The following is a 24,531-nucleotide window of genomic DNA, read 5'->3' on the forward strand; positions in this document are numbered from 1 at the left end:
TTTGTTGTAGTTTGCTTCCTGTTGGTTTTATCTTCTCTTTGTCTTAATTGTAGAACAATTTCATGATAAGATAGCTAGTTGTAGGTTTATTTCTATCGTGTATGGCACCTGTGTAGCTTTTGAAACTAATGGATTCTAGGAAATACTTTGAGATTTAATCAAATATACTGTCTTTTGTTATCTAATCTACTACCATCTTCTGGAACTCTGATGTCACACTTTTAGTTGTAGTTTAATCTTACTGAATTCTCCTATTTTAGGTATCTATTAGATGCATTCTGAGTAACATCCTCAATTGTATTTTTGACTTAACTACTGCTCTCTATGATAGTACCTAACTAATCTAATGTTTAAACCATTACATACTAACTTCAACTTGACACTCACAAAAACCACACATACCCCTACTACTTCTAGAAAATTTCCTGAAATTATATTTGCTTGATTTTAAAATGCTTTGTCTTTTGATAGCTTATTTTTCCTTAGTCATTGTTTTTTATCTTTTATATTAAAAATGAATTAAGACTTATTTTACATTATATTTTATATACATCCAAAATCTTTGGTCTTTGTTTAAGTCTAATAATGGGACTTATTTCTGATGACAGATTTTGAAGACTTATTTCCTACTCACTGATTTACTGCTTGCTTTTATATTTCTCAGCTCATCTTCATATTTTTAATTTTGTCTTTGGAAACTATTTGAGTCCTGACTTGAGGGCGCTTTTATTCCAGAAATGTGTTTACTGTGTGTTCTATTAACTGTTGACAGTATTACCAACACAAGAAACTTAAAATTTTCTTGGTGTTTATAAGCCTAACAGTATTTTAAATTCAAATACAAAATTCACATGAGAGATGGTTTAAAATTTTCAGGTGAGCATTATTTTTTTTTAAACTTTAATCCATAGCCAGTCCTGGTGGCTGTTTGTTGTTTGTTCATTTGGGACATATTCCTGTTTCCTCACTTTCTCTAAATCTGCTTCCATGGTTAGTTAGGAAAGGCACTACATCTCCTGCCCTTGGAAGTAGTGGCCTTGTGAAGAAGAGGTTCTGCAGTGCCTTGTAGTGCAATGTCCCCTGTTCACCAGAACCTGGGGCATCAGGGGTGTCTCCTATGTGTGTTGCACACACCCTACTGTTGAGGCTGAACTATGTTTGCCTTTAATGCAGTCATTGGCGGTGGCTGTCTGTATAATTGGGTAGGGTTTGGTCACTGTGCTGTTAGTGGGCCAGTTTTGGGTGACTTGAGTTTGGACTGAGTCAGACCAGGCATAGCTGGGGTCACACCAATCACTGGTTACTCTCTATTGTTCCCTGAGAGACTTTCATTGGTGGGTGGAGCCTGTAGTCAGACCAGATGTCTACTTCCAGCTGACTACTGGGACCATAGTGGGTCTGGTCTGTCTGATTATCTTCCCCTCTTCCCAGGGCAGCAGTCACTTGGGAGTGATGCTGGCCACTGTAGGGGATGCTTGCATGATGCCATACTTATGGAGCTGCTTTGGATGAACTTCTGCCAAGAGTGTGTTTGCAGGAGAATGCAAAATGGATATGTGCCGTTAGCAAGTTTTGCACTGCTGTGGAGGAGACCTGAAGTACCTCGGAAACTTTTATGCGTGGGAGGTCTGTAGGAGAAAGCAGGGGTGGGTTTTAAGGTGTTAATTTTTTTGTGTGTGTGGATCTGCTGGATAGGGGAGAACCTGTAGCCATTTTGGAGAACTGCCAAGGGTGGCTTTGACAGGAGACCTCAGGAGTAAGCTAGGGCAGGTGATGGGGCACTGTCAGCAAGCTGGGTGGAGAATGTTCATGCTAGTTCTTGCAGGTGTTTATACATCTAGGCTGGAAAGTTGGGGAGGGAAATAGGCCATGTCAGCCTTCTTATTCTTGGAGAGTTTTCTAAAGATCCCTCCAGCACATGTTGGGATGTTAATAAATAAATCTTCCTGTATACCTCATATATTTTATAATCTGCGGCTTCTATGTTGTATCTCAGTGGGGTGGTTTGTTATGCTGTCTCTCTAAGGGTGGAGGCTCTGTTTCCTATTGCCCTCTGACTTTCCCAGAGCCTAGCTGCTAATTTTTAAAGTTCCAGGTGTTAAATACCACTGATTATAAAAACAAAACAAAACAAAACAAAACAAAAAAACCCCAACCTGGCAACGTTAAGCCCCTTTGGTTTTCAAAGCCAAATATTGCAGGGATTTGTCTTCCGGTGCCTTGGAAACTTTGGGGTGCCTGCGATGGAGTCTGCTCCTCTCTGTCCCTATGGTCTCTCCCTCCCAAGACAGTCTGGTCAGTTTGTTCCCTACCTGCCTCTTTGCCCTTCCTACCATTTTCTATGTGGCCTCTTCTCTGTGATGAACTAGGGAGTCTGTTCTACCAATCTTCAGGTAATTTTCTAGGTTATTTACACTGATGTGAGTGCTAACTAGATGTATTTGTGGGAGGAGGTGAGTTTAGGATTCTCCTACTCCACTATCTTCCTCAGAAGTCCCCTAGGATTTTAGAACAAAAATTTATCAACTCTACATAACCTTTTAGCTACTGTCCCAATTTTCTGCTTCTTTTCACAGTAAAACTTATTTTTTAAATTGTCTTGATAAGGATCTATTTTGGCATCTCTCCCCGCCCCCCCCCCTTTCAGGTCCATCCAACATACCAGGTAAGTTGCCATGAACTTCACTCCCTGGGCACTGTTTTGCCAAACGACAGCAAGTATATTGTGATATATAACAAAAATATCCTTGTCTTAGTTTGCTTAAACCCTTGTTTGATAGCTCCTTCCTAATTGGGATTACCGTTTTGGTTTCTGTAACACCAGCCAGCTCAAGTTTTTATTTATACATGCAATTTATAAGACTAATTAAGCGTTAGGTACTGTTCTAAGTGCTGAAGAGATGCCAAGGAACAAAATACGTGCACAAATACATATACACATGTGTATGTGCACTTAAATAAGTAAAATTTTAGCATGTTAACCATTTTAAATGTACAGTCCAATGGAATTAAATAGATTCATAATGTGCTACCATCAGCACTATCTCTAGAATTATTTTTTCAACTTGAAAACTCAAATTCTATACCCATTAGACAATAACTTCCCGGTCTCTTCTCCAGCCCCAGGCAACCACCATTCTCCTTTCTGTCTCTGTGGTTTAGCCTATTTTAAGTACCTCATAGAATTGGAACCATGCAGTATTTATCTTTCTCTGACAGGCTTCTATTACTTAGCATAATGTCTTCAGGTTCATCCATGTTATAGCATATGTCAGAATGTCCTTTCTGTTTAAGGCTAATATTCCTTGCTGGTGCTACCTTATTGTAGTTTTGGTTTGCATTTTCACAATGATGAATGAATGAGCACCTTTTCATGTATTTATTGGCCAGATTATATTTGTTCTTTGGAGAAATGTCTATTCGAGTCCTTTACCAATTTTTAAATTGGGTTGTCTATCACTGTTGAGTTTTAGGAATTCTCTATATTTGGGTGTTCATCCTTTATCAGACATGTGATTTACAAACACTTTCTCCCATTCTGTGTATTGTCCTTTCATTCCATTGATAGAAAAAAATGCACGATTAAAAAACAAAATTCACAAAGTCCAATTCCTTCTGTTAATTGCACCGTTAATGTCCAATTCATGAAATCTATGCTAGATCCAGTGTTGTAAAGATTTTTGCCTCTTGTTCTCTCAGAATTTCATAATTATAGGTCTTAAATTTAGGTCTTTGACTCATTTTGAGTTAATTTTTTATATAGTGTTAGGTAAGGGTTCAACTTGATTCTTTTGAATGTGGGTATCCAATTTCCCAGCACTATGTATTAAAAAGTATCCTCTCACCATTGAAAGGTCTTGGCATCTTTGTCAAAAACCATTTGACAGTATATGCAAAGATTTATTGCTGTGTTTTCTATTCCATTGTTCTCTAGGTCTTTCTTCCTATACCGCATTGTTTTGAGAACAGTATCTTTGTGCTGTGCATGGCCCCCTAGGCCAGGTCTGAGAGGTGGAGAATGGGGAGATGCTACCTTATTAAGACCAAAAATTGACCAAAATTAGCTGCAATTTGGTGCAAACTTCCTCTAGGAGTTGCAAGCCTTGAGTAGCCTGCAGAGTTCCAAAATAGTTGCAGGTGTGAGATTTTGCCAGTGTAATTGTTTTCTGACAGAGGAGACAGATTCCTGGTGCTTCCTACTGACCAGTTTCTCAGAATCTGTGTTTGTGAATTAGAGAGTATGGAGATGGCATGACTGTTTCCTTCCACCAGCATTTAGTTTTGTGTGAAAGTAATGCTAGGGTATTGAATTTAATCAAGACTTTACTCCATGCAGATAAAATGTATCACGTGAGGGCTACAGCACGAGGGCGGTTTTTGTTGTTGTTGTTGTTGTTTTAAATCTGTTTATTTGAGTGGAAGAGGGGAGGATATGGAGGAAAGAGAGGCAGAGAGACTGGGGTTGAGGGGAGAGGGAAACTCAAAGAGACTTCACACTGAGCTTGAAGCCTGAGCAGGGCTTGATCTCACTGCCCTGAAATCACGACCTGAGCCAAAACTAAGAGTCCAGTGCCAACCAGGTGCCCCATTGAGGGCATATTCTAATCAATTTTTTATTACTTCAGTATCCATTCTTCTGAGGTTCTTTCTACTTTTCTTCTTCACCTCTAATTATTAATTAGCACAGCTTGAAGCTTGGTCCTGGAACTCTTCTATTCCCTGTTTTAATTCTGTCAATAAACAATGTCTTCCAATCGCATGTTTGAAATACCATCACTGATGCATCTAAAGAAATTTAGTTGTCCCCATTCATTTCTTGAAAAAAAAAAGTTTCTATTTAATTGTTACTCAAATTAATTGGCCTCTGAGCTCCTTGACAACTTAAACACTGAATTCTCTTCCATTCCATTTTAGCCACTCACTCTTACACTCTCACCCAGACCATGTCATTATTACCAATAACTGAAAAGTCAATATCCTAGTTTCAAGTATCCTACGATTTTAGTAAACACTTAAAAAATTTTATAATTATTTTAGATTTATAGAAGAATTTAAAAGATAGTACAGAGTTTTCAGATTATCTCAAACTCTGTTCCAACATGATTAACATCTTCTATTAGGATGGCATATTTGTTACAATTAATAAGACAATATTTGCACATTATTAAATAAAGGCCATACATAATCTATATGTCTTAGGTCTTTTTGAAGATTGTATTTATTTATTTTTGAGAAGGAGAAAGAGAGCACAAGTAGGGGGAGGGGCAAATGGAGAGGGAGAGAGAGAGTCTCAAGCAGAGAGATCATGGCCTGAGCTAAAATGAGGAGTCTGATGCTTAACTGACTAAGCCATCCTGGCATCCCGTATATATTTAGTTTTTATCTAATACTTATTTTTTTTTTCTTCATGGACCCCATTCCGCCTACATTTAGTAGTCATAGCTCGTTAGTTCTCTTATTTCTTGATTACTGCCTTTTCTCATTATCTCATCATATCTGCAGAAACAACTTCAACCTTAACAAGACCAAAACTCCATTGATTATACCAGCCTTTCTCTGTGCCAACCCCTCTTTTATCTTTATTTCTGATCTGGATTAAACTTCATGGTAAATCATGAGAATAACATCTTTTTTTATACCTTCAGTTCTCCTGCCGCCTTTATCCTTTGTTGACCAAACCACCACCCAATTATGTTTTCTTCCCTTAGCCTCCACTGAAACTGATTTTTGTTGAAATTGATCAATATGACAACTGACAGTGACTTTCATGTTGCTAAGTATAATGGTGTGAGTTTCTCGTCACTCACCTTAGTTGGCATACCAAATTGATTCAGTTAACTACCTTCTTCCCTTTACAGCATCTTCTTCAATTACTGTCTATTATCCTTAATGTTTTTAATTTCCTCCTATATCAGTAAACCTGATCTCAAACTACTGGGCATTTTTCTTCTTATCTCTTACTTGGCCTGAAATGCCCCAGGGTTCAGCCTTTGGACCATATCAATTCCTTATCCACTGCTGATTTTTTGCTGTCTTGTGGTTTCAAATAGCATCTACAAACTGCTCCCAAGCCTATATGTTATCATAACAAGCTTGGAAACCTGTTCTCACAGGCATTTTTATAACATGTCCCCACTACAATAATGGCTTAAAATGACTGTGTTTTGCTGCCTCAAAATCAATTTCAGTATCCTCATTAACTTCCTAGTGATTTTTATTAGAGTATGAAGTGAATCTTCTTAACCCAGAAATCTATGAAATCAAACCCTAGTTATGTTTTCTGCTAAAATGCATAATGTATACAATAGTGGAACAGGGAAGCATAACTGCATTGAATCCTCCCATTAAAAATTGCCAAGGAAGGAATCCCACTGGGCCAATTTTGTGATGTCATCTTATACCGGGCCCCAAATTTTTGAGATTTCTCTATTATTGATTGATTCTGATCTTGATGTTGGTTTCATTAGGCCTCCTATTTCTCTTCTTGGTACAGAAGATTTCTTTTATTCGGCCAATTCGATATGGCTCAGGGGCATCCAGGTTACTGCCTTTGACGTAATCAGAGTATTTCCGGTAGTGTTCTGGATATAGATCTTCATCCACAGGCTCCTTTCGTGGGCGTTTCACGGGACTGGACAGCTTGATGTTGAACGTGAAGGCCTCGGGGAGGAGGTACACGCCATCACCCACTCGATACTGGATGCCGTTCTTGGTGGCTGAGCTGTATAGAACCTGGTTGTCCAGGTCTTCAAGCTGTTCCAGGACCCTTGGAATTTCTTTTTGCCTCAATTCAGCCAGACAGGCACAGCTTACACAGAACTTGTACTTGTTATCCTCCGTTGGCTGGGTTTTCGGAGGGGACTCAAATCTCGCATAGTCTTGATCATACCACAGCTGGTAGAAGTAGGTCTTTCCGTCGTCCTCTGTTATCAGAGCCTCGGGATCCATGCCTCCCTCCAAGGCCCAGTTTTCTGATGGAGCTTTATAGATGACCTTCACCTTGCTATGGATGTATGACAGCTGCATGTCCTCACATTCATCTACCAGGAAAAGCTCCAAGGGGTCTGATGTGGCTCCAAGGACTGTGTCTGTCCCAGCACAGAACCAGTGGGCATGAAACATCTGCCCGTTGCTACTGTCTTCCCACAGCACAGTGACCCTTGCTAGATACAGCAGTTTTGAAGAGTCATCTGGAATAACAGAGACACAGTCTCCCACTTCCAGGGTTTCTGAATCGATGCAAACCTTCTTATAGTAATCCTTCTTCCCATCAGTCTTGACAGCATCTCCAACCCAAGAGATCTGATTCTTGTTCTGTTTCTTTTTCTAACCCTGGTGCATTTTTTTGGGTGATGGCATCTCTGGAATATTGTCATCGACTTCTTCATCATCATCTGCCTCCTTCGTGGCCATATTGAGGCACCTCCTCTCCTGGCAAGCCTGTTTGCTCCATCCGCTACCACCAAACTTAACCATATCTTTCCAGGCTTTACACTGCCCACATTCGGGCTGTTGACAAACCTCACAGACGCCACACTGCCGCCATTTGAAGGCATTCTCCTTGTCTTCTTTGTCATCCTTTTCAATTTGCTCTGCGAAGAAAGTGTCAAAGATCTGGTACACCAGCTTGGTAGTGGTGGCTTTAGTGGGGCCTTTGTCCTTCTCTTTGGCAGAATGCCTGATGGTCTGACATCTTTCAGCTCGCCTTTTTCCTAGGGTGACCCCAGCCAACTTGATCAGGTCTCTCATGCAGGGTGTCAGAAAAATGGGCTGCTCATCACTGTCCCCAGCCTCATCATAACTCTCTACTTGTTCTACCACAAACTGGGCATGTCGAAGGAGAGAATCCTCTGTAAATCGATTCCGGTTGAGCACAGAAGGAGGAACGGTGGTCTCAATTTTATTGATCAAGTCTTCATAGGTTGAGTCTGGGTTGCTCTGCAGGAACTCAACCACAATCTTACTTACGTAGATCTTCTCCTGCATCACACTAAGCAGCGGTGCATAGTCTGGGTTGGGATCCATCAGAATGTATTCAGCAAAAGAAGTGCTGAAGCCAGTGAGCACCTTTTCACCTCCATCAAAGCCAGTGATCCACCATTCATTTATGGGGCCAAGATTTTTGCCATTAACACCACCTTCAAGAGATGGGTCATCATCATATATTGGTTTTGCATAACCGGAAAAGAAGAGTTCAACATTCTTCTCAATGAGGCCAGTGTTGATCGGGCACAGGTGACCACACTTACAGTACACATTGAAGCAGGTCAGTTTGTGTTGGGGAAGAGCCTCATAACTCTCAAAGCCAGACTCATTAGCATTGAAGATGGAGAGTTTCTCATTTGTCAACAACTGTGGCTCATCCGCTGCATTAGGAGGATGCTGTTCATACTTTAGTTCGGCATCATCCAAGTACTGTCCACACTGCACACACTATAGAGGATGGGTCTTGGAGGACACTACTGTTTTGGTTCGAGCCATTTTTTTCTCATTTGGTTCTTTGGATGTAGTTTCGTGCCTCTTCTCTTCCTTTTCATTCTCATCTTTTTCCTCAGAAACTTCTGGTTTTACTCTTTCAGGTTCTTTCTCTTCAGGTCTCTGCTTGGCAGCTAGGTCTTTGGGTTGCCTTCTGGGTCTCTTTTCGTCCTTTTCATCTCCATCCTTTTCACCCTGCAGTCCAGTTCTTCCTTCTCTGTCTGGCTCCTCCTTAGACTTTGGTATACACCTTGGTTCTTTGGTTTGACTCCTGAGCCTCTTTTCTTCTTTTTCCTCTCTTTCTTCCTCTTTGTCCATGTGTGTTCCAGGTTGTACTCTCTCCGGTTCTTCTGCAGGGAGTGCTCTGGCACCTTGTTCTCTGGATGTAACTCTCCATCTCTTTTCCTCCTGGCCATTTTCTTCTTCAAGAGAGTCATCCGATTTCGCTTTGTCAGGCTCTTCCTCAGGCTTCCGTTTGGCAGGGCCCCTTGTGAAATGAGATAGGATGGTGGTCTGCCTGGTAGTTTGCCTTGTAATCCCGGGGCTAGCTAAAGAAGCTTCAGACTTTCTCTCTCCATCAGAGACATGGGCCAGTTTTTTTTTTTTTTCAGTTCTACTATTATTTATTTTTTTAAATATTTTTGAAAAAATATAATTTTTTTTACAATATTTTCAACTTAAATACTATTCACACTGAAAACGTATGGCAGCTTAACCTACTCAAGTATGAAGTTTAAGAAGCCAAAACTGTTCACTGAAAAAGTATGAAGTATGGCAGCCAAAAACTTAACTCTTTCTTATGAAGTTTGAAGAAAGAAGCCAAAACTGTTCTAACTTACTGGTCCTTCTTTTTTTTTTAAGCTTTCCCCTTGGGCCTCTATCTACATGTGTGTAAGTCGGTTTCACTTTGTTCCACACATGGTTCTATTTATTTTTTTTCTTCCTTATCCTTTTATAAGCTTGGTGATTCAGTTCAGATTTTTTACTAATGATTTGCTTTTTTCTAGTCCACTAATCCTGTCTTCTGCATTTCTTACACACTACTAAACTCAAAGTGTGCATAATAAATTTAAGTAGTATATTTTGCCATTCTAGAATCCCAATGTTAATCTGTATTCCAGATGGCCATTCTCAGGAGATAAAAAAAGTAATATATATGGTACGTACGTATGATAAATGGACATGTTTTAAGCAGTGATTTAGTAAATTTAAAACCAAACGGTTTTATTTACACACACAGACTATAATTATATATACTATGGCAATAGCTTAAATAAAGACCATATAAATCCATCATCAATCAAATCACATAAATTCAATACATAACATATATGTTAGTTCATTTAAAAGAAGTCTAAACTTACATCCTAGAATTTACAAGACAGAATATAATTCACTATTATCATATTCATGACAAATTGAGGGGACAGTATTCAAAAAGCATAAAATAAAGTAGAAAAGCAAATTGATAATATTTTGAAAACTAGAGGAATTCCAATAATAGAATGTGAGCTAATGGGAGGGCTAAGATTCATGCAGGAGGCCCGAAAGATTTCATAAAAAGGTGTCCCGGATTTTTGCATCTGAATCTTTGGGGTAAATCCTGTCATGGTCGATATTTTAAATTCTTTGAGGAACTCTCCACACAGTTTTCCAGAGTGGCTATTTTACTTCACATTCTTCATTGTAAGAGGGAGTAAAGTAAAAAAATTTAAAGGATAAAAAATGTATTAATATAACTTATTTGTTTTTTTTAACTCACTTAATATTTAAATGTCAAACCTATTTATACAATTTTAGTGTATCGTCCATTAATGATGCTGACATAACCGTTTTTTAAAACTCCTATTTCATACTTCACAGAATTAAGTAAACCCTTAGCTTTTTAAACCTGTTTTATTTTTAATTGCTAACAATGAGAAAATACACTGTTTACTTTCACAAATCTCAGCTTAGTGGGCAGTATCAATACATCTGATTTTGAAATGAATAAGCTAAATCCATTTATATTTTATATATATTATAGAAAAAATGTATAAAAATGTGCTTGAAGATACAAGTTTTTTTTTTTTTTTTTTTTTTCAAGATTTATTTTTTCCACATATGTTTTGGGAGAGAGAGCATGAGCAGGGGAGAGGCAGATGGAGAGGGAAAGAGAGAGAAATCTCCCCAACTGAATGCTGGGCTGTCTCCCCAGAATCTTTGACCTGGGCCAAACCAAACAGTTGGATGGGCCTTTTAAATGATTGAGAACCCAACAGTTTTCCAGAGTGGCTGCCACCCAGGCCCCACCTTCCCACCAACAGTGTAAGAGGGTTCTTTTGAGTAAATGAAATTTAAAGGATAAAAAATGTATTAATATAATTTATTTGTTTATTTTAACACTGTAATATTTAAATGTCAATTCTATTTATACAATTTTAGTGTTTCGTCCATTAATGATGCTGACATAACCGTTTAAAACTATTTCATACTTAAAAAAAGTAACGTTAGCTTTTTAAAATAGTTTTATTTTTAAATGCTAACAACAAAATGTTTTACTTTCACAAATCTCAGCTTAGTGGGCAGTATCAATACATCTTTTTTGAAATGAATAAGCTAAATCCATTTATATTTTAGTTATAGAAAAAATGTATAAATGTGCTTGAAAGATACAAGTTTCCTTTTTTTTTTTTTTCAAGATTTATTTATTTATGTTTGGAGAGAAAGAGCATGAGCAGGGGGAGAGGCAGATTTTTTAGATTCTTAGAATAAGAGAATTTTTAGCTGATGCTGGGCTGTTTCCCAGAATCTTTTTGGGCCAAACCAAGGGTTGGATGCCTAACTGATTGAGCCACCCAGGCACCACCTCCCCCTTCAAGTTTTGCTTTTTGAAAAGAGCAGTAAATATGAAATAAGCAGTGTCTGGGCACAATTCCTTATTCCAGATTTGTCCTGGATTATTTGTAATATAATAATATTTAAAAAAAACAAGAAAATAGTACTTAGCTATGAATTTACAAACTTCCCTTCTCTCTTCTTACTGCTAACTTTTTTAAAGACACCAAATGTTAAAAACTCATGCAAAAAAGATGGTGAAAATGTATCAGTGGAGACCACTTTCGACCAGGGACAGTGTTTAAAAAAAGAAAAATTAAAAAAGCCATCTGTTTGTCAACCATCTATGTATTTACATATCTCCTTATCCATCTGTGTTCCATAAAATTTGGGGTCACAAATGTTTCTAATAGTACCCAAATTATTGTAAGTTTTTATAAAAATGTTTTTTTTTGCTTTAGTGTAGAAATCTTTATGTGTCATATCATATTCAACCATGAAATAAATTCTGAGAACTGACCAAAAAAATTAGCACCACGCAAATTCACTCTCTTCTTTGTACAAGAATTTACAACTCGCAATAAACCCAAAATTGTTGTAAGTTTTATAAAATGTGAATAGTATATTCAACATGCTGTACCTGAAAAAATGACCAAATTAGCACCAAAATTAATTTTCTACAAGTTTTACTCATTTGGGTTCTGAATGAATAACTAGGCCCACATACTGAATTTTGAAATGTGACAAAATGTGCTAGGGTCAAATCTTGTAGAAAATATTTTTTAGGTATATGTTGTATAAATATAACTGTGCAATATATCCTAAAGCAAGTTATTCCAAGTTATAAATAATCCTTGGAAATGCATTTACATTATTACTTGAAATGTGAACTTGTAAAATTTGTCAAAGGCATAATAAAATAATAGTCAGAATATTTAAAAAAAGTCATTGTTAAGTGTTATCCCATTAATCTTAAAGGACTGTGGCAGGTATTTGGCAAAACCTTAAGTAATAATGTGTTAGTCCAAAGCATGTTGTTTAGTTTAGAATAAGAACTTTTTAAAAATGGTGCAAAATATATGGGAAATGACTTTCAGATTCCCATTATTATTACCTTGTTTCATGACTTACAAATTTATTATACATTAATTGGACATTTATTTGGTGGAAATAACTAGATAATACATACAGGTTAATTATTATGGAGATTTAAAAAATTTAATTTATGAGGTAAATGGAAAGAAATAATATATATGCTAGTAACAGTTTAACAGGGATTAAAGTCTGACTTTTGGTGAAATCAGTGTACATAAAAAGGGCATGTGTATGCACAATGACAAATACTTAGAAATAAAATATAATAAAATATAATTTATGAAATAATATAAAGAGATTAGGGAATATATTTAACAAATATATGTAAAAACCTTTCCAACAGAAAGATAAAACTGCACTGACAAACATTAAATATCCCTTACATATAGTGAAGATAGAACACTTTGTGAAAGATTCAATATAGAAAAAATTAAAAATTTTTCCCCAATTTAAGTATTCTATGCAACCACATAGATATTCTTTTATCATTTCCTTTTTGGTTTTTAATTTTTATTTTATAAAATTGAAAAAAAAAAAGTATTTCTAAATAATACAGAATATCCCAAAATATATAAAAAAGCCTTTGAAATTTTTTTTTTTTTTTTTTACCAGGTATCCCAGACTTATTGAAAGCTTTATTAATTAAGAAATTAGGAAATAAGTAGAAAAACCAATGGGATAGAATGAAAAGCCCAGAGTCACACATATGAAAACTTTTTCTTTTTTAAGATTTTATTTATTTATTTATAAGAAACACACAGAGAGAGGCAGAGACACAGGCAGAGGGAGAAGCAGGCTCCATGTGGGGGAGCCCCGATGTGGGACTTCTCAGGATCCTGAGATCACGACCTGAGCTAAAGGCAGACACTCAACTACTAAGCCACCCAGGTTCACAGGAAACTTTTTATGTGATAGAAGTAGTGTTGTAGAAAAAGCAATAGTATTTACAATTAATTTTTTTAAACAATTAATTTTAAACAAATTTTAAATAAGAATAAAATAGTACTTATAATTTTTTTTAAACAAATTGTGAGCCTGGGGTAAGAATAATACAACAATGTTAAAGCCTGGGGTAAGAATTATACAAAACAATGTTATCAAAAAAAAGGGGAAAATTCTGACAAATTCTACATTTAAATTGAGAGTTCTGTTCTTCAGAAAATACTGTAACAATAAAATAGGCTAAAAAAATGGAAGAGAATATTTTCAACACCCCCCCCAAAAACTCTGTATGTATTATTTCAAATAAGAAACAATAAGAAAATAATTAGGGACACCTGGGTGGCTCAGTGGTTGAACGTCTGCCTTTGCCTCAGAGTGTGATCCCGGGGATCCAGTCCTGAATTGGGCTGCTTGTGTGTGGAGCCTGCTGCTTCTCCCTCTATGTCTCTGCCTCTCTCTCTGCATCTCTGATGAATAAATAAAGTAAAATATTTTAAAACAAAAAAACAAAACAATTAGTTGAATAATGATGAAAAATTAGAATTATACATGGTGAAAAATTAGAACTATACAAAGTGGAAGTCCAAAAGACCAAGTCACATGATTAAATATTCAGCCTCATTTGTAATTAGAAAAATACAAATGAAAACTTCAATTTGTGTGTGTGTGTGTGTGTTAAAGGTCTTTATTATTTATTTTTTTCATCATGAAAGTGCAGCCCACAATTCCCATCACCTATTTGACCCATCCATGTACCCCCTCCTCTCCTCTCTGGTAACCATCAATTTATTCTCTGTAAATAAGAGTCTGTTTCTTGGTTTGTGTCCCCCCCCCCCCCCCCTTTGGTGTTTGTTTTGTGAAATCAGAGTATTTGTCTTTTCTCTGACTGGCTTATTTTGCTTAGCATTACACTTTCTAGCTCCATCCATGTTGTTTGCAAATGGCAAAATTCCATTCTTTTTGGTGGCTAAATAGTATTTCATTATATATATATATATATATATATATATATATATATATATATATATATATATATATATATGCCACTCTTCTTTATCTGTTCATCTGTCAATGAGCACTTCGGCTGCCTCCATAGTTTGGCTATTATAATAATGCTGCAATAAACAAAGGGTTACAAATATCCCTTTGAGTTAGTGAAAAGCCTCAAATTTTTATTTTACATTCAAATGATATCAGAAATTTAAAAGTTTGGTATTAAGCGTTAGAAGCTATGGCATGTTAGAAGTACACATTGCTGGCAAGTCAAAATAGCTTCAAGATTTAAGAAACACAACAAATAAACATGTGGGGCCGGGGAAAGGAGGGAAAACCATAAAAAACAGACTCTTAACTATAGAGAATAGACTGAGGCTTGCTGGAGGGGAGACGGGTGGGGGATGGTTAAATGGGTGATGGGAATTAAGGACAGCACTTGTGTGAGCACTGGGTGTTGTATGTAAGTGATGAATTACTAAATTCTGCACCTGAAACTAATATATTACACTGTATGTTAACTAACTGGAATTTAAATAAAATGTGAAACTAAAAAAAAAAAAAACTTCAAGAAGTTGAGAAAAAATGGAATATTGCTTAGTGAAATTATGTGTGAATCTTATGATGTAAGATTGCTAGGCATATACCACCAGTTTATTCCTTACATAACTAATAGTAAAGCCAGCGATGTTTATAAAATGTTAGAATGGATAAATAGCTGGTACTATACATGTACAGAGAAGGAGGTGATGGTAAATATTAATTTGATGTGAATATCAGTTTGTATGAGACCAGGAGTGTTAAGTAATAAAAGTTATTTTTGAAACAGAAGATAGACCTACTGGAGAGCTCCCGTAAGGCCAAATTTAGTTGTAGTATGACTTTGTTTTAGAGGTAACTTTGTCACAATCATTTGAGGAGCTTCCTCAAACTACATGACTTCCCTAGTCCACAGAGTCCTCTGCATAGACTATGCCAGCTGGGCATGACTACTCTGAACTTCCTCTGACCACTCCCTCTCCCTGATGTATACACAGGGTCATTAATTCATAACCTGGCATCGCCTTTATAGTCGGAAATTTTCCCTACATATTTAATCCAATTCTCATGCAAGTGATAAAAATTCTGTTACTACATTAAGACCCTCCAGGCTTTCAGCTAATTTCTGTCCACTGAGAAAGTCACTTGATCAAGTCAGATGTAAGAATCCTAAAAGTTTCTTTGATGGAAGATGGAACACTTTTTCAAATATTTCCTGTTTCTATTCTTGTGTTTTTATGATCTTCACAGTCCCATCAGTCCTGCAGTTGACTGAACAGGGCACTAATTCGTAAAGAATGGTATTCACCAGAATTAGTCCTAGCATTCACTCTATTAGTAAGCAAACCAATAATGACACAATTTTAGGTGTATAACTTACCCTAATCCCACTCAAAAAAGGAGACAGCCTTTTGTCCAATGTTTAAAGGCAATTCGACAAGCAGAAAACAGTATCAATGTATCATCACAGCGTATTATGTTGATAATTACCACCAATTGTTTTTTATATGTACTTGTAAAAATTTATTCCCACAAAAAAAGCTCATTAACATCCAATTTTACTAAAGCACATTCCAAGCATGAATAAGCAATATCTTAAAAAAAAAACTGTTAGGACTATATACATTTAAAAATGAACTGAGCAGATCATATATTTTAAAACTGAAGCAATTTTCCACTTTCACTTTAGCAGAACAGGCAGACCAGGCAACAGGCAGTCTTTAGCTCTGATTTTTCTTCCATCCAAGCACAATCGCAGGAAAATTTCATGCACGGGGCAGCACAACGCGTGGGATTCGATCCAGATACATTAAGGCGCCCAAAACGCTGCGCCACCCATACAATTTCTGAGTAAATGAGTAATTTTACTTTTTATGAGCGATAGAGTGACAGAGAAAAAAACAGGAAGCACAAGTTTCTGAAGGGCAATGTTTTTTGAAGATGGAATCCAAGAGAGCACACAGGGCTTGATCCCAGGATCAGGGACCTGAGCTGATAGGCAAGACATTTAATTTTGAGCACAGTAGGGGTGAATCCAGGGAATTAAAAAAATCAACTTACATAGTACTCATACAGATATGAATAATTGTACGGAGCCCTCTCCAGGCTTGTTAGGTTATTAAGACACATCCTTAAGCTCCTAGAAATTTGAGCACTATAGAGAAAAAATAAAAGCTTAATTATGTCAATTCAGAATGGTGAGCTTGAAGATATAAGTATCTTAGAGATGAGAAGACTATAAGTAATTCTGAAGTCTACTTCTGATAAAATGTGAGTTTTTATCCTATGCTATGCTTCAGATTAGAAGGTTCTATATTTTTCTTTCTTCCCCCAAAGTATATACAAGACATTCCAGTATATTATATATACTTATACATAATAAATCCATTCATATATATTGTTGAATATGACCAGGGCACTAAACAATCGTAAAGAATTGTATTGTCACTGCTAGAATTTTTTTTTAAGGCCATTTCTTATAATCGGTAAGCACTTTTGATAGAACAACATAGTAGAAAACAGGAAGCATTTTTCTGCCAGGATGTTTTTTTTTTTTTAATTATTTATTTATGATAGTCATACAGAGAGAGAGAGAGGCAGAGACAAGGCAGAGACATAGGCAGAGGGAGAAGCAGGCTCCATGCACCGGGAGCCCGACGTGGGATTCGATCCCGGGTCTCCAGGATCGCGCCCTGGGCCAAAGGCAGGCGCCAAACCGCTGCGCCACCCAGGGATCCCGCCAGGATGTTTTTTGAAGATGGAATCCAAGAGCATTTTCATCAGGGTGTTGTAATTTAATTTTGACACAGATGGGTGATTACTGGGAAAACTCAGAGCCTACGGAGCCTCTCCAGGCTTTAGTCTTTTCCTAGAATCCACTGAGAAAGTGAAAAGCATGAGTCAAGTCAGATGGGTAAGAATCCTAAGTTTCTTTGAGAAGATGGAAACTTTTTCAGATTTTTTTTTCCTGTTTCTGTCATTCTAGGTGATGACTGGGCAAGCGAGGCAGTCATCTTGTGCATTTATAGACACAGTCCCATCCAGTCCTGCAATTGTTGACCAATGACCAGGGCACTAACAATCGTAAAGAATGGTATTGTCACACTAGAATTTTTTTTTTAAGCCATTCACTCTTATATGTAGTAAGCAAACTTTCAAGGCACACAATTTTAGGTGGTATAACTTACCCTACCCTCCCACTCCCCAAAAAAGAGACCACAGATGTCCTTTTCAGGTACTTAAGATCAATTAGACAGAGAAAACAGTATATAAAACATCACAGCGTATTATGCTTTATAATTACATATTTTATATGTTTGTACTTGTAAAATGTTATTCGAACAGCCTAAAACTCATTAAAATTCATTGTTACTAAAGATACATTTCCCAAGCATGCCATAAGCAATATCTGAAAAAATAACTACTGCACTATTACATTTAAAAATGTAACTGAATTCTCTGAAGAAGGCATATATTTTAAAACTGAAAGCAATTTCTTTTTTTTTTTATGATAGGCACACACACAGAGAGAGAGGCAGAGACACAGGCAGAGACACAGGCAGAGACACAGGCAGAGGGAGAAGCAGGCTCCATGCACCGGGAGCACAACGCGTGGGATTCGATCCCAGGTCTCCAGGATCGCGCCCTGGGCCAAAGGCAGGCGCCAAACCGCTGCGCCACCCAGGGATCCCACTGAAAACAATTTCTAATCAACCTATGAGAATTATTTTCTTTTACGATTTTATTTGAGCGATAGAGTGAGCAAGAAAGTGGGAGAGAGCACAAGTGAGAGAAGGGGCAGAGGGAGAGGGAGAAGCAGACTCCCCTCTGAGCATGGAGCCCAACACAGGGCTTGATCCCAGGATCTGGAGATCATGACCTGAGCTGAAGGCAGACACTTAACTGACAGAGCCACCCAGGTGCCTTGAATCCATGGGAATTAAAAAATATCAACTTACATGTAGGCAAAATACAGATATGAATTGTTTCGGTATATTTTCTAAAGACATTTAAAGGCATTTAAGAGTTAGGTTATTAAGACACATCCTTAGCTATATGCCATTAAAATTTGACATAAAATAGATTTTAAATATTAGCTTAATTATGCTCAATTTACAAAGACCTTACTGAGCTTGTACAGATATATTTATGTATAGAGATATTTATGACTATAAGTAATTCTTAAGTCTACCTATAATATAAATACATTTTATTATAGTATAAATATGCTAGTTTTATTAGACATTTCTATAGAACATTTCTTCCCCCAATGTATATACAATACACTTTATATATAGTATATTTATATATACTTATAAAGTATATATTATTTATATATATACATGCAGGACACAATAATATATGCAGCGTCTTCATCTCAATGCAGATAAAGAAGAGCATGCTCTTGTCCTTGATTTAATATTCACAGAAAATCAACCAACTTAAAGGGTAATACGAAAATACTTGTGTCAGCATTTTCAGTGTAATCATGGATTTCAATACAGCAGTGTACAATTTAATGAGAATCCCTTCAAAATAAATCATAGCTGTAGTGTACTGTAGGGGAGGTATATAGCTCATCATTGAAAAGTTCCAAAGAGGGAAAGTCATTTTTGATAAACAATATAGATAGACCTTCACAAAAGAATGAAATGTGAACATGGTCAGCTTGTCTGCCCCTTCATGCATTTGTAATTATTCGCATTACAAAGTTAATATTGTCTGCTTTAGAAACAAGATTAAGACCAGAAATCTATTGCCACGAAGACACAGCACCCTTTGATCCGCTACTCAGTTCAGAGATATTGCTGTAAACAATCGTCAGTGTTTCCGAGGCTATTTGTTTATGTATATGTAGGTATTTTTTGCGTGAACGTAATTTTATATTTATGAAGTAAGTCAATTCTCTGTAAACAAATATGAATAGAGAACAAATACTGCTAGCGTTGAGTGAGAGTGGATTTTTGTTTTGATCACCTAAATTCTTTCTCAGCTTATTTGCCTTTTGAGGAATACTGCTTTCTGTATGAATTATAATCCATGCCACAGTAAGTGAAATTTGATTTCTTTTCTGTGTCAAAGGAAATTTTTTGTTCTGTGGAGAAGTATGCAGAGACCCAAAGTTATCCTCCATAAGTTTAATTTTGGCATTTCTTAATATTATTATGATCGATTTCTAGGTTCCTCTTAAATTATCTAAGATGTATTTTAAATTGTTAATCAATACATCTGAGTTGCTCTTCAATTTGTAACAAAATTTGACAAAGCCATTTACTAGAGGCATGTAATGGAGCAAGACAGGAAAGGAATACCATTAAATCTTAAAATACCTTAGTAGCCTGCTTGTTGCACACACAGGTGAGAAGGCACTACAAAGTACACTAGGTTCGCAAGGGGTCTACTCGGTTATTTCTCTAACTTTTCCCAAATCCTGATTTTTTTTCCAAATTTTTTTCCCGAAGCTCTCACATTTAAACTCATAGCTGTAATATGCTTCACTATATTGAGCATTCAGATTCTATACTGAAAATTTTATAATTTCTCTCAAAATAGACATCAAATTTGCATGGAATAATTCTTCCATACATGCTAAAATATATATGCATATATCATAATAAAAGAAGCGAGGATGTCCTAGATACTTGATATATAAAAAAATATGCGATGCAAATAGAATATTTATATAGTGTAGCAGTGCGCACAATAAACCAGTAAGGTGCTACCTCCTAACTCCATGCTTCACTGATCTGAATTTTAACTGAGAATTTTTAGTGCTCAGCTTAAATATTATCTTTTAATGAGACTTTTAGAAGTGATTTGCATATTCCTCAAGCAAAACATGCTGGATATTCAAAAGAGCCATCAGTATTCTCTTTCAATGTTCACATTAATGCAACTTCAAAAAGACTGTTTATGACAACCAGACAAGAAAATAGAAATAGTGGTTAATCACTGTGTAATTACAAAATGTCCCTCATTATAATCCGAGCAATGTTTTACTCCAGACTTATACACCTATTGGCTTGCAGGTGTCTTCTATAATTAATTTATTTTGTTATCTCTTTTTAATGCCTGTAAAATATAGAACAAATAGCAAGATGGTCTAAAATGCAAGTGAAACTTGTGGCAACTGAGCTGTTATCTACTTTGGTTGTTTTCTTAGGAAATATTAAATACATGAAGTGTGTCCTACCGTATCTTCATAGTTCTTAACTACTGGGGTTAGGATATTTAAAAGTCACAATTCAAAATCCTAAAAGATTTTTTTTAGCTTTCCTTAATCTACCTTCAGTATTATTTTTTTCTGTGATTCTTTGTGTCAACTTGCAAATGAAATAGGTGAAAATAATCAGTGAAAAGAATTTGTTAAAGCTAATACATATATTAAAGATATCTAGAATTAGAAAAAAATGTGCTCATACTTTATTTTATTTGAATTGTTAGATACTTAAATGCTGCAATATTCTGAGATTAGTTGCACATTTTTTAAATCCTCACATTTCTGTTTTACATCTCCTGCGTATTTTTCTAGTTCCATTTCATGGGTCTGATGGAGGATTAGCAAACTATTTACATTAATATTTGCACTGAAAACTAAAAAAAAAATTTGCTTATGAAAACCTGCACATACCTATATATATGAACTAAGGATTTATAAAATGGTTAATTATGAAAAAGTAACCATAGAGGGTTCAGAAACACAAAGTAGATATGCTATGTGTTTGGAAATCCTGTGGACCCAATCTTCACATATTTTTATAAAAAGTGCAGGTTAAATTTAATAAGTTTTGAAGCATAATCAGCAAGAGTATTACTCAAGTTCTACCACTTGCTGGTTGTGCAAACTCGAGCAAATTAAGTCCTTTGTATATTTTCTCTAATGTGAAATGGGAATAGTAATGCCTCTACACTAAGTGGACAATATAAGAAATTATTTAATCAGAGCATGCTGCCCATAAAACACTCTTAAGCAATATGTTATTTTATGTAATTTTATTAGTAGTAAGTGTTAAATTATTTTTTAAAAAGTATTGCTTTTTATAGAATGGAATTAGCTCTGGTCTTTAGTGCACCTACTTGTTAGCAGTGTGACTTGGAAATTAACTTGAGCTCTCTGAACCTTGGTTGCTCAGCTGAAAAACAACAACAAAAAGATAATACATTTGACAGGTATGAGGTTCTTTGGCCCGAATGGTTTGTGAACTGTACATTGGTGAGAAATTTACAAGTTATATTTCAGTTAATACATCTTAGTTGATATTAGCATTTGTCTTAGTAAAGAAGATCTTCTGATTTCCAAACGTTCCTTGCTCATGAACTTCACGGCTACTTCCTTGCTTTTTAAAAACATAGCATAGGGGTGCCTGGGTGGCTCAGTTGGTTTAGTGACTGACTCTTGATTTCGACTCCAGTCATGGTCTCAGGGTCATGAGATCCAGCCCCTTGTCAGCTCTGGGTGCTTATCATGGAGTCTGCTTAAAAATCTCCTCTCTCTCTCTGTGCCCCTCCCCCTGCTTATGCTCTTGCTCTCTCACTCTCTCTTGAATAAATAAATTTAAAAAATGAAAACATGGCAGATACTGAATGTGGGAAAATAAGAGAAAGAATGAAGGACAACTTTTATTCTAGGGCTTTTGCAATGATTATTGTTGGCCTTTGTGAATATCCAGGTGTTTTCCCTATTTCTATGCATCGACCTGTGTATCTATGTATCTATTTTCCCATCATCTTTACCATCTTTCATCCATTTTTCCTCTGTACTTGCTCTCTTCTTTATTCCTTACCCATTCCCCTCCCCCCTCATTAAAAAAAATGGGTGAATGTGCCAAGAGTAGGATTAATTATATTTATAACTTCATAAGGCCTTGTGACATCTGATGCATCGTTCTGGTTTGTTTTGGTTTACTTCAGTATTTTATTCTTCATTCAATATGGAGCAGTTTCACCAGTTAGTATATTCTAAATTCCCATATGTTGTAGAGCAAAGTCAGCAAGCAAGTATGATAAATTTAAAAATCTATTTTAGCTCAATTATTCCTAGACTGTTGTTAAAAACATAAATCCTAAAGGAAATCACCATAAATCGCTTTTGCAAAAATGCTCTTGCCACCTCCTTGAACAAAATTCCCAGACATCAGTCTATAAAAATAAATACACATACATTCACTTAATGTTCATTATTCATGGATTTCCTAATTTGTCATTTGTAAACCCAAAGATCAGTAGTTGCTGTATTTTGTGATTATTCGTGGACATGGGCAGAATGTAAAAGATTTGAGTCACTCAGTGAACATGTTCCCACTTGAGGTTGAACAAGGTGATGCTCCACTTCTTGTTTTAGCCCTCATACTGTAGACCGATGTCTTTTTGGCAGTGTATCTAGTGTCGTGCTTTTACATGTTCATACTTTTTGTTAGTGATTTTGCTGTTTAAAGGGTCCCCCAAGCTTAGTGCTGAAGTTCTGTCCAGTGTTTTTAAGAGCAAGGAGGCCATGATGTGCCTTATGGAGAAAATAAGTCATACACTGATAATAATGTATAGTATATACATGATATTTCTTAAGTGTATTTTATTTGTATGTAAAGGATACCCCATTACAAAACAATCCTAAGTTCCCTTAAACGCTATTGTCATTGTTTAATACATAATACATATAAAACACATAATTATTAATTATAAAGTACATATATAAATTATACATGTTAATAGGGTACATATATAAATATACACATATATAAATACATGTTTATTTTGTGTGTTACATATATAAATTACATCTGTTAATAGGATACATAATTTTATTAGTATTAGTTATATGTTAAACTATAAAGCTTTAATTATAAATAAAACTTTTTGCATTTTTCTACAGTGGATTTAGCTGTGGTCTACAGTTCTCCCACTTACTTGCTTTGTGACCCTTAAAAATCAACTGACCCCATCTGAGAGTTGATTTTTCAGCTGCAAAATAATGGACTTTAACTAAGGCATAAGTCATAGTGCTTGCTGTTGGCCACAGTTCAGTGTTAATAAATGAATAATATATTACATCCAGGAAAAGGGAGAGGAAATTTGCTGACCTGTATGCAAGGCCTCTCTGGAAATTGCTGAAATAACCTCTCTAGTGTGTAATGAAAGTATGGAAAAAGACTAAAGTTGTGGATTCATGAGATAACCGATAAAGTATAGTGGACAGCATTGTTGTGAGGCTGAAAACAAGACAATTTATGGTCACATTACCCAGGGTCAGGAATAGGTTAAACACGTCCCAGCTGATGTTGGCTGCTTTGCGTGTTTCAAAAAGTGATATGGCTTGAACAGCCTCAAGCTTGAAGGTGAGGTCAGTTCTGCAGATCAGAAGGTGGCAGGGGAAAAAAACAAACAAACAAACAAACAAACAAACAAAAAACCTAACAACAACAACCACCTGATGAGTATTATACAGAAACAGGATTAGGTGGAAGAGCAGGTTTTCAGCACTGAGCCTGGCTCATTTCACAAGGACGGTGGCAAACAAACTGTATAGTAAAAATGGCCTCCCAAATCCCTGGCTTAATTATCCAAAGACAGGGCAATTAATCAATTTTAAGAAATGTTAAATAAAGTATCTTAAAACAGGGACACATAAGATTTTATGTAAATGAGTTGATGGGAATTGTTGTTGCCAGATGTTTGCCAGAAAACTGACCTTGTATTTACCTAGAAGCAATGGTTCTGTATTGCTAATTCAGTGTTCACAGCAACTTTATAGAACATAACTACCATGAAAAATGAGAATCCATCATGTATCCAGCCATGTGTAGTCACATATATATTATTAAAAGAAAAAGAAACGTGAACAGAACTAATTTAATCATGTTACAGAAGTTGCAAAAGTAAATGACTTTAATTATTAACTTTTAAGTCACTTGTATGTGAAATGGTTTCCAATTATTTGCTTTCACGGAAGTTGAAAGGATTAAATCAAGTTGGTAGCTTGATACATCATTAAAAATACTTCAGATTACTGTTTGCCTGTTTTCATGTGGCTTGTTCAAATAATTGCCGGCAATTCTCCAAAGGTATTGTTAAATAAAGGTTGCTTTGTGAGTTTTTTTTTTCTAACTGCATAAAAGTGAATATTAAATAAATAACATTATGTTAACGGATACATTTAGAAAAAGTGATAAAACA

The 24,531-nt window shown here is 35.9% G+C and overlaps 1 protein-coding gene across 1 annotated transcript; it reads right to left on the reverse strand.

Moving 5' to 3' along the window:
* Window positions 1-6,406: 6,406 nt before the first annotated feature.
* LOC129513342 (DNA (cytosine-5)-methyltransferase 1-like) lies at window positions 6,407-9,072 on the reverse strand (the record flags this gene model as incomplete). Its single annotated transcript, XM_055331147.1, is given in 1 exon segment — window positions 6,407-9,072. A coding segment is annotated over 1 exon segment (2,643 nt), but the record flags the coding sequence as incomplete, so codon positions are not given.
* Window positions 9,073-24,531: the final 15,459 nt, after the last annotated feature.

This window comes from Nyctereutes procyonoides, unplaced genomic scaffold (genome assembly GCF_905146905.1).
Source record: "Nyctereutes procyonoides isolate TBG_1078 unplaced genomic scaffold, NYPRO_anot_genome, whole genome shotgun sequence".
Taxonomy (NCBI): domain Eukaryota; kingdom Metazoa; phylum Chordata; class Mammalia; order Carnivora; family Canidae; genus Nyctereutes; species Nyctereutes procyonoides.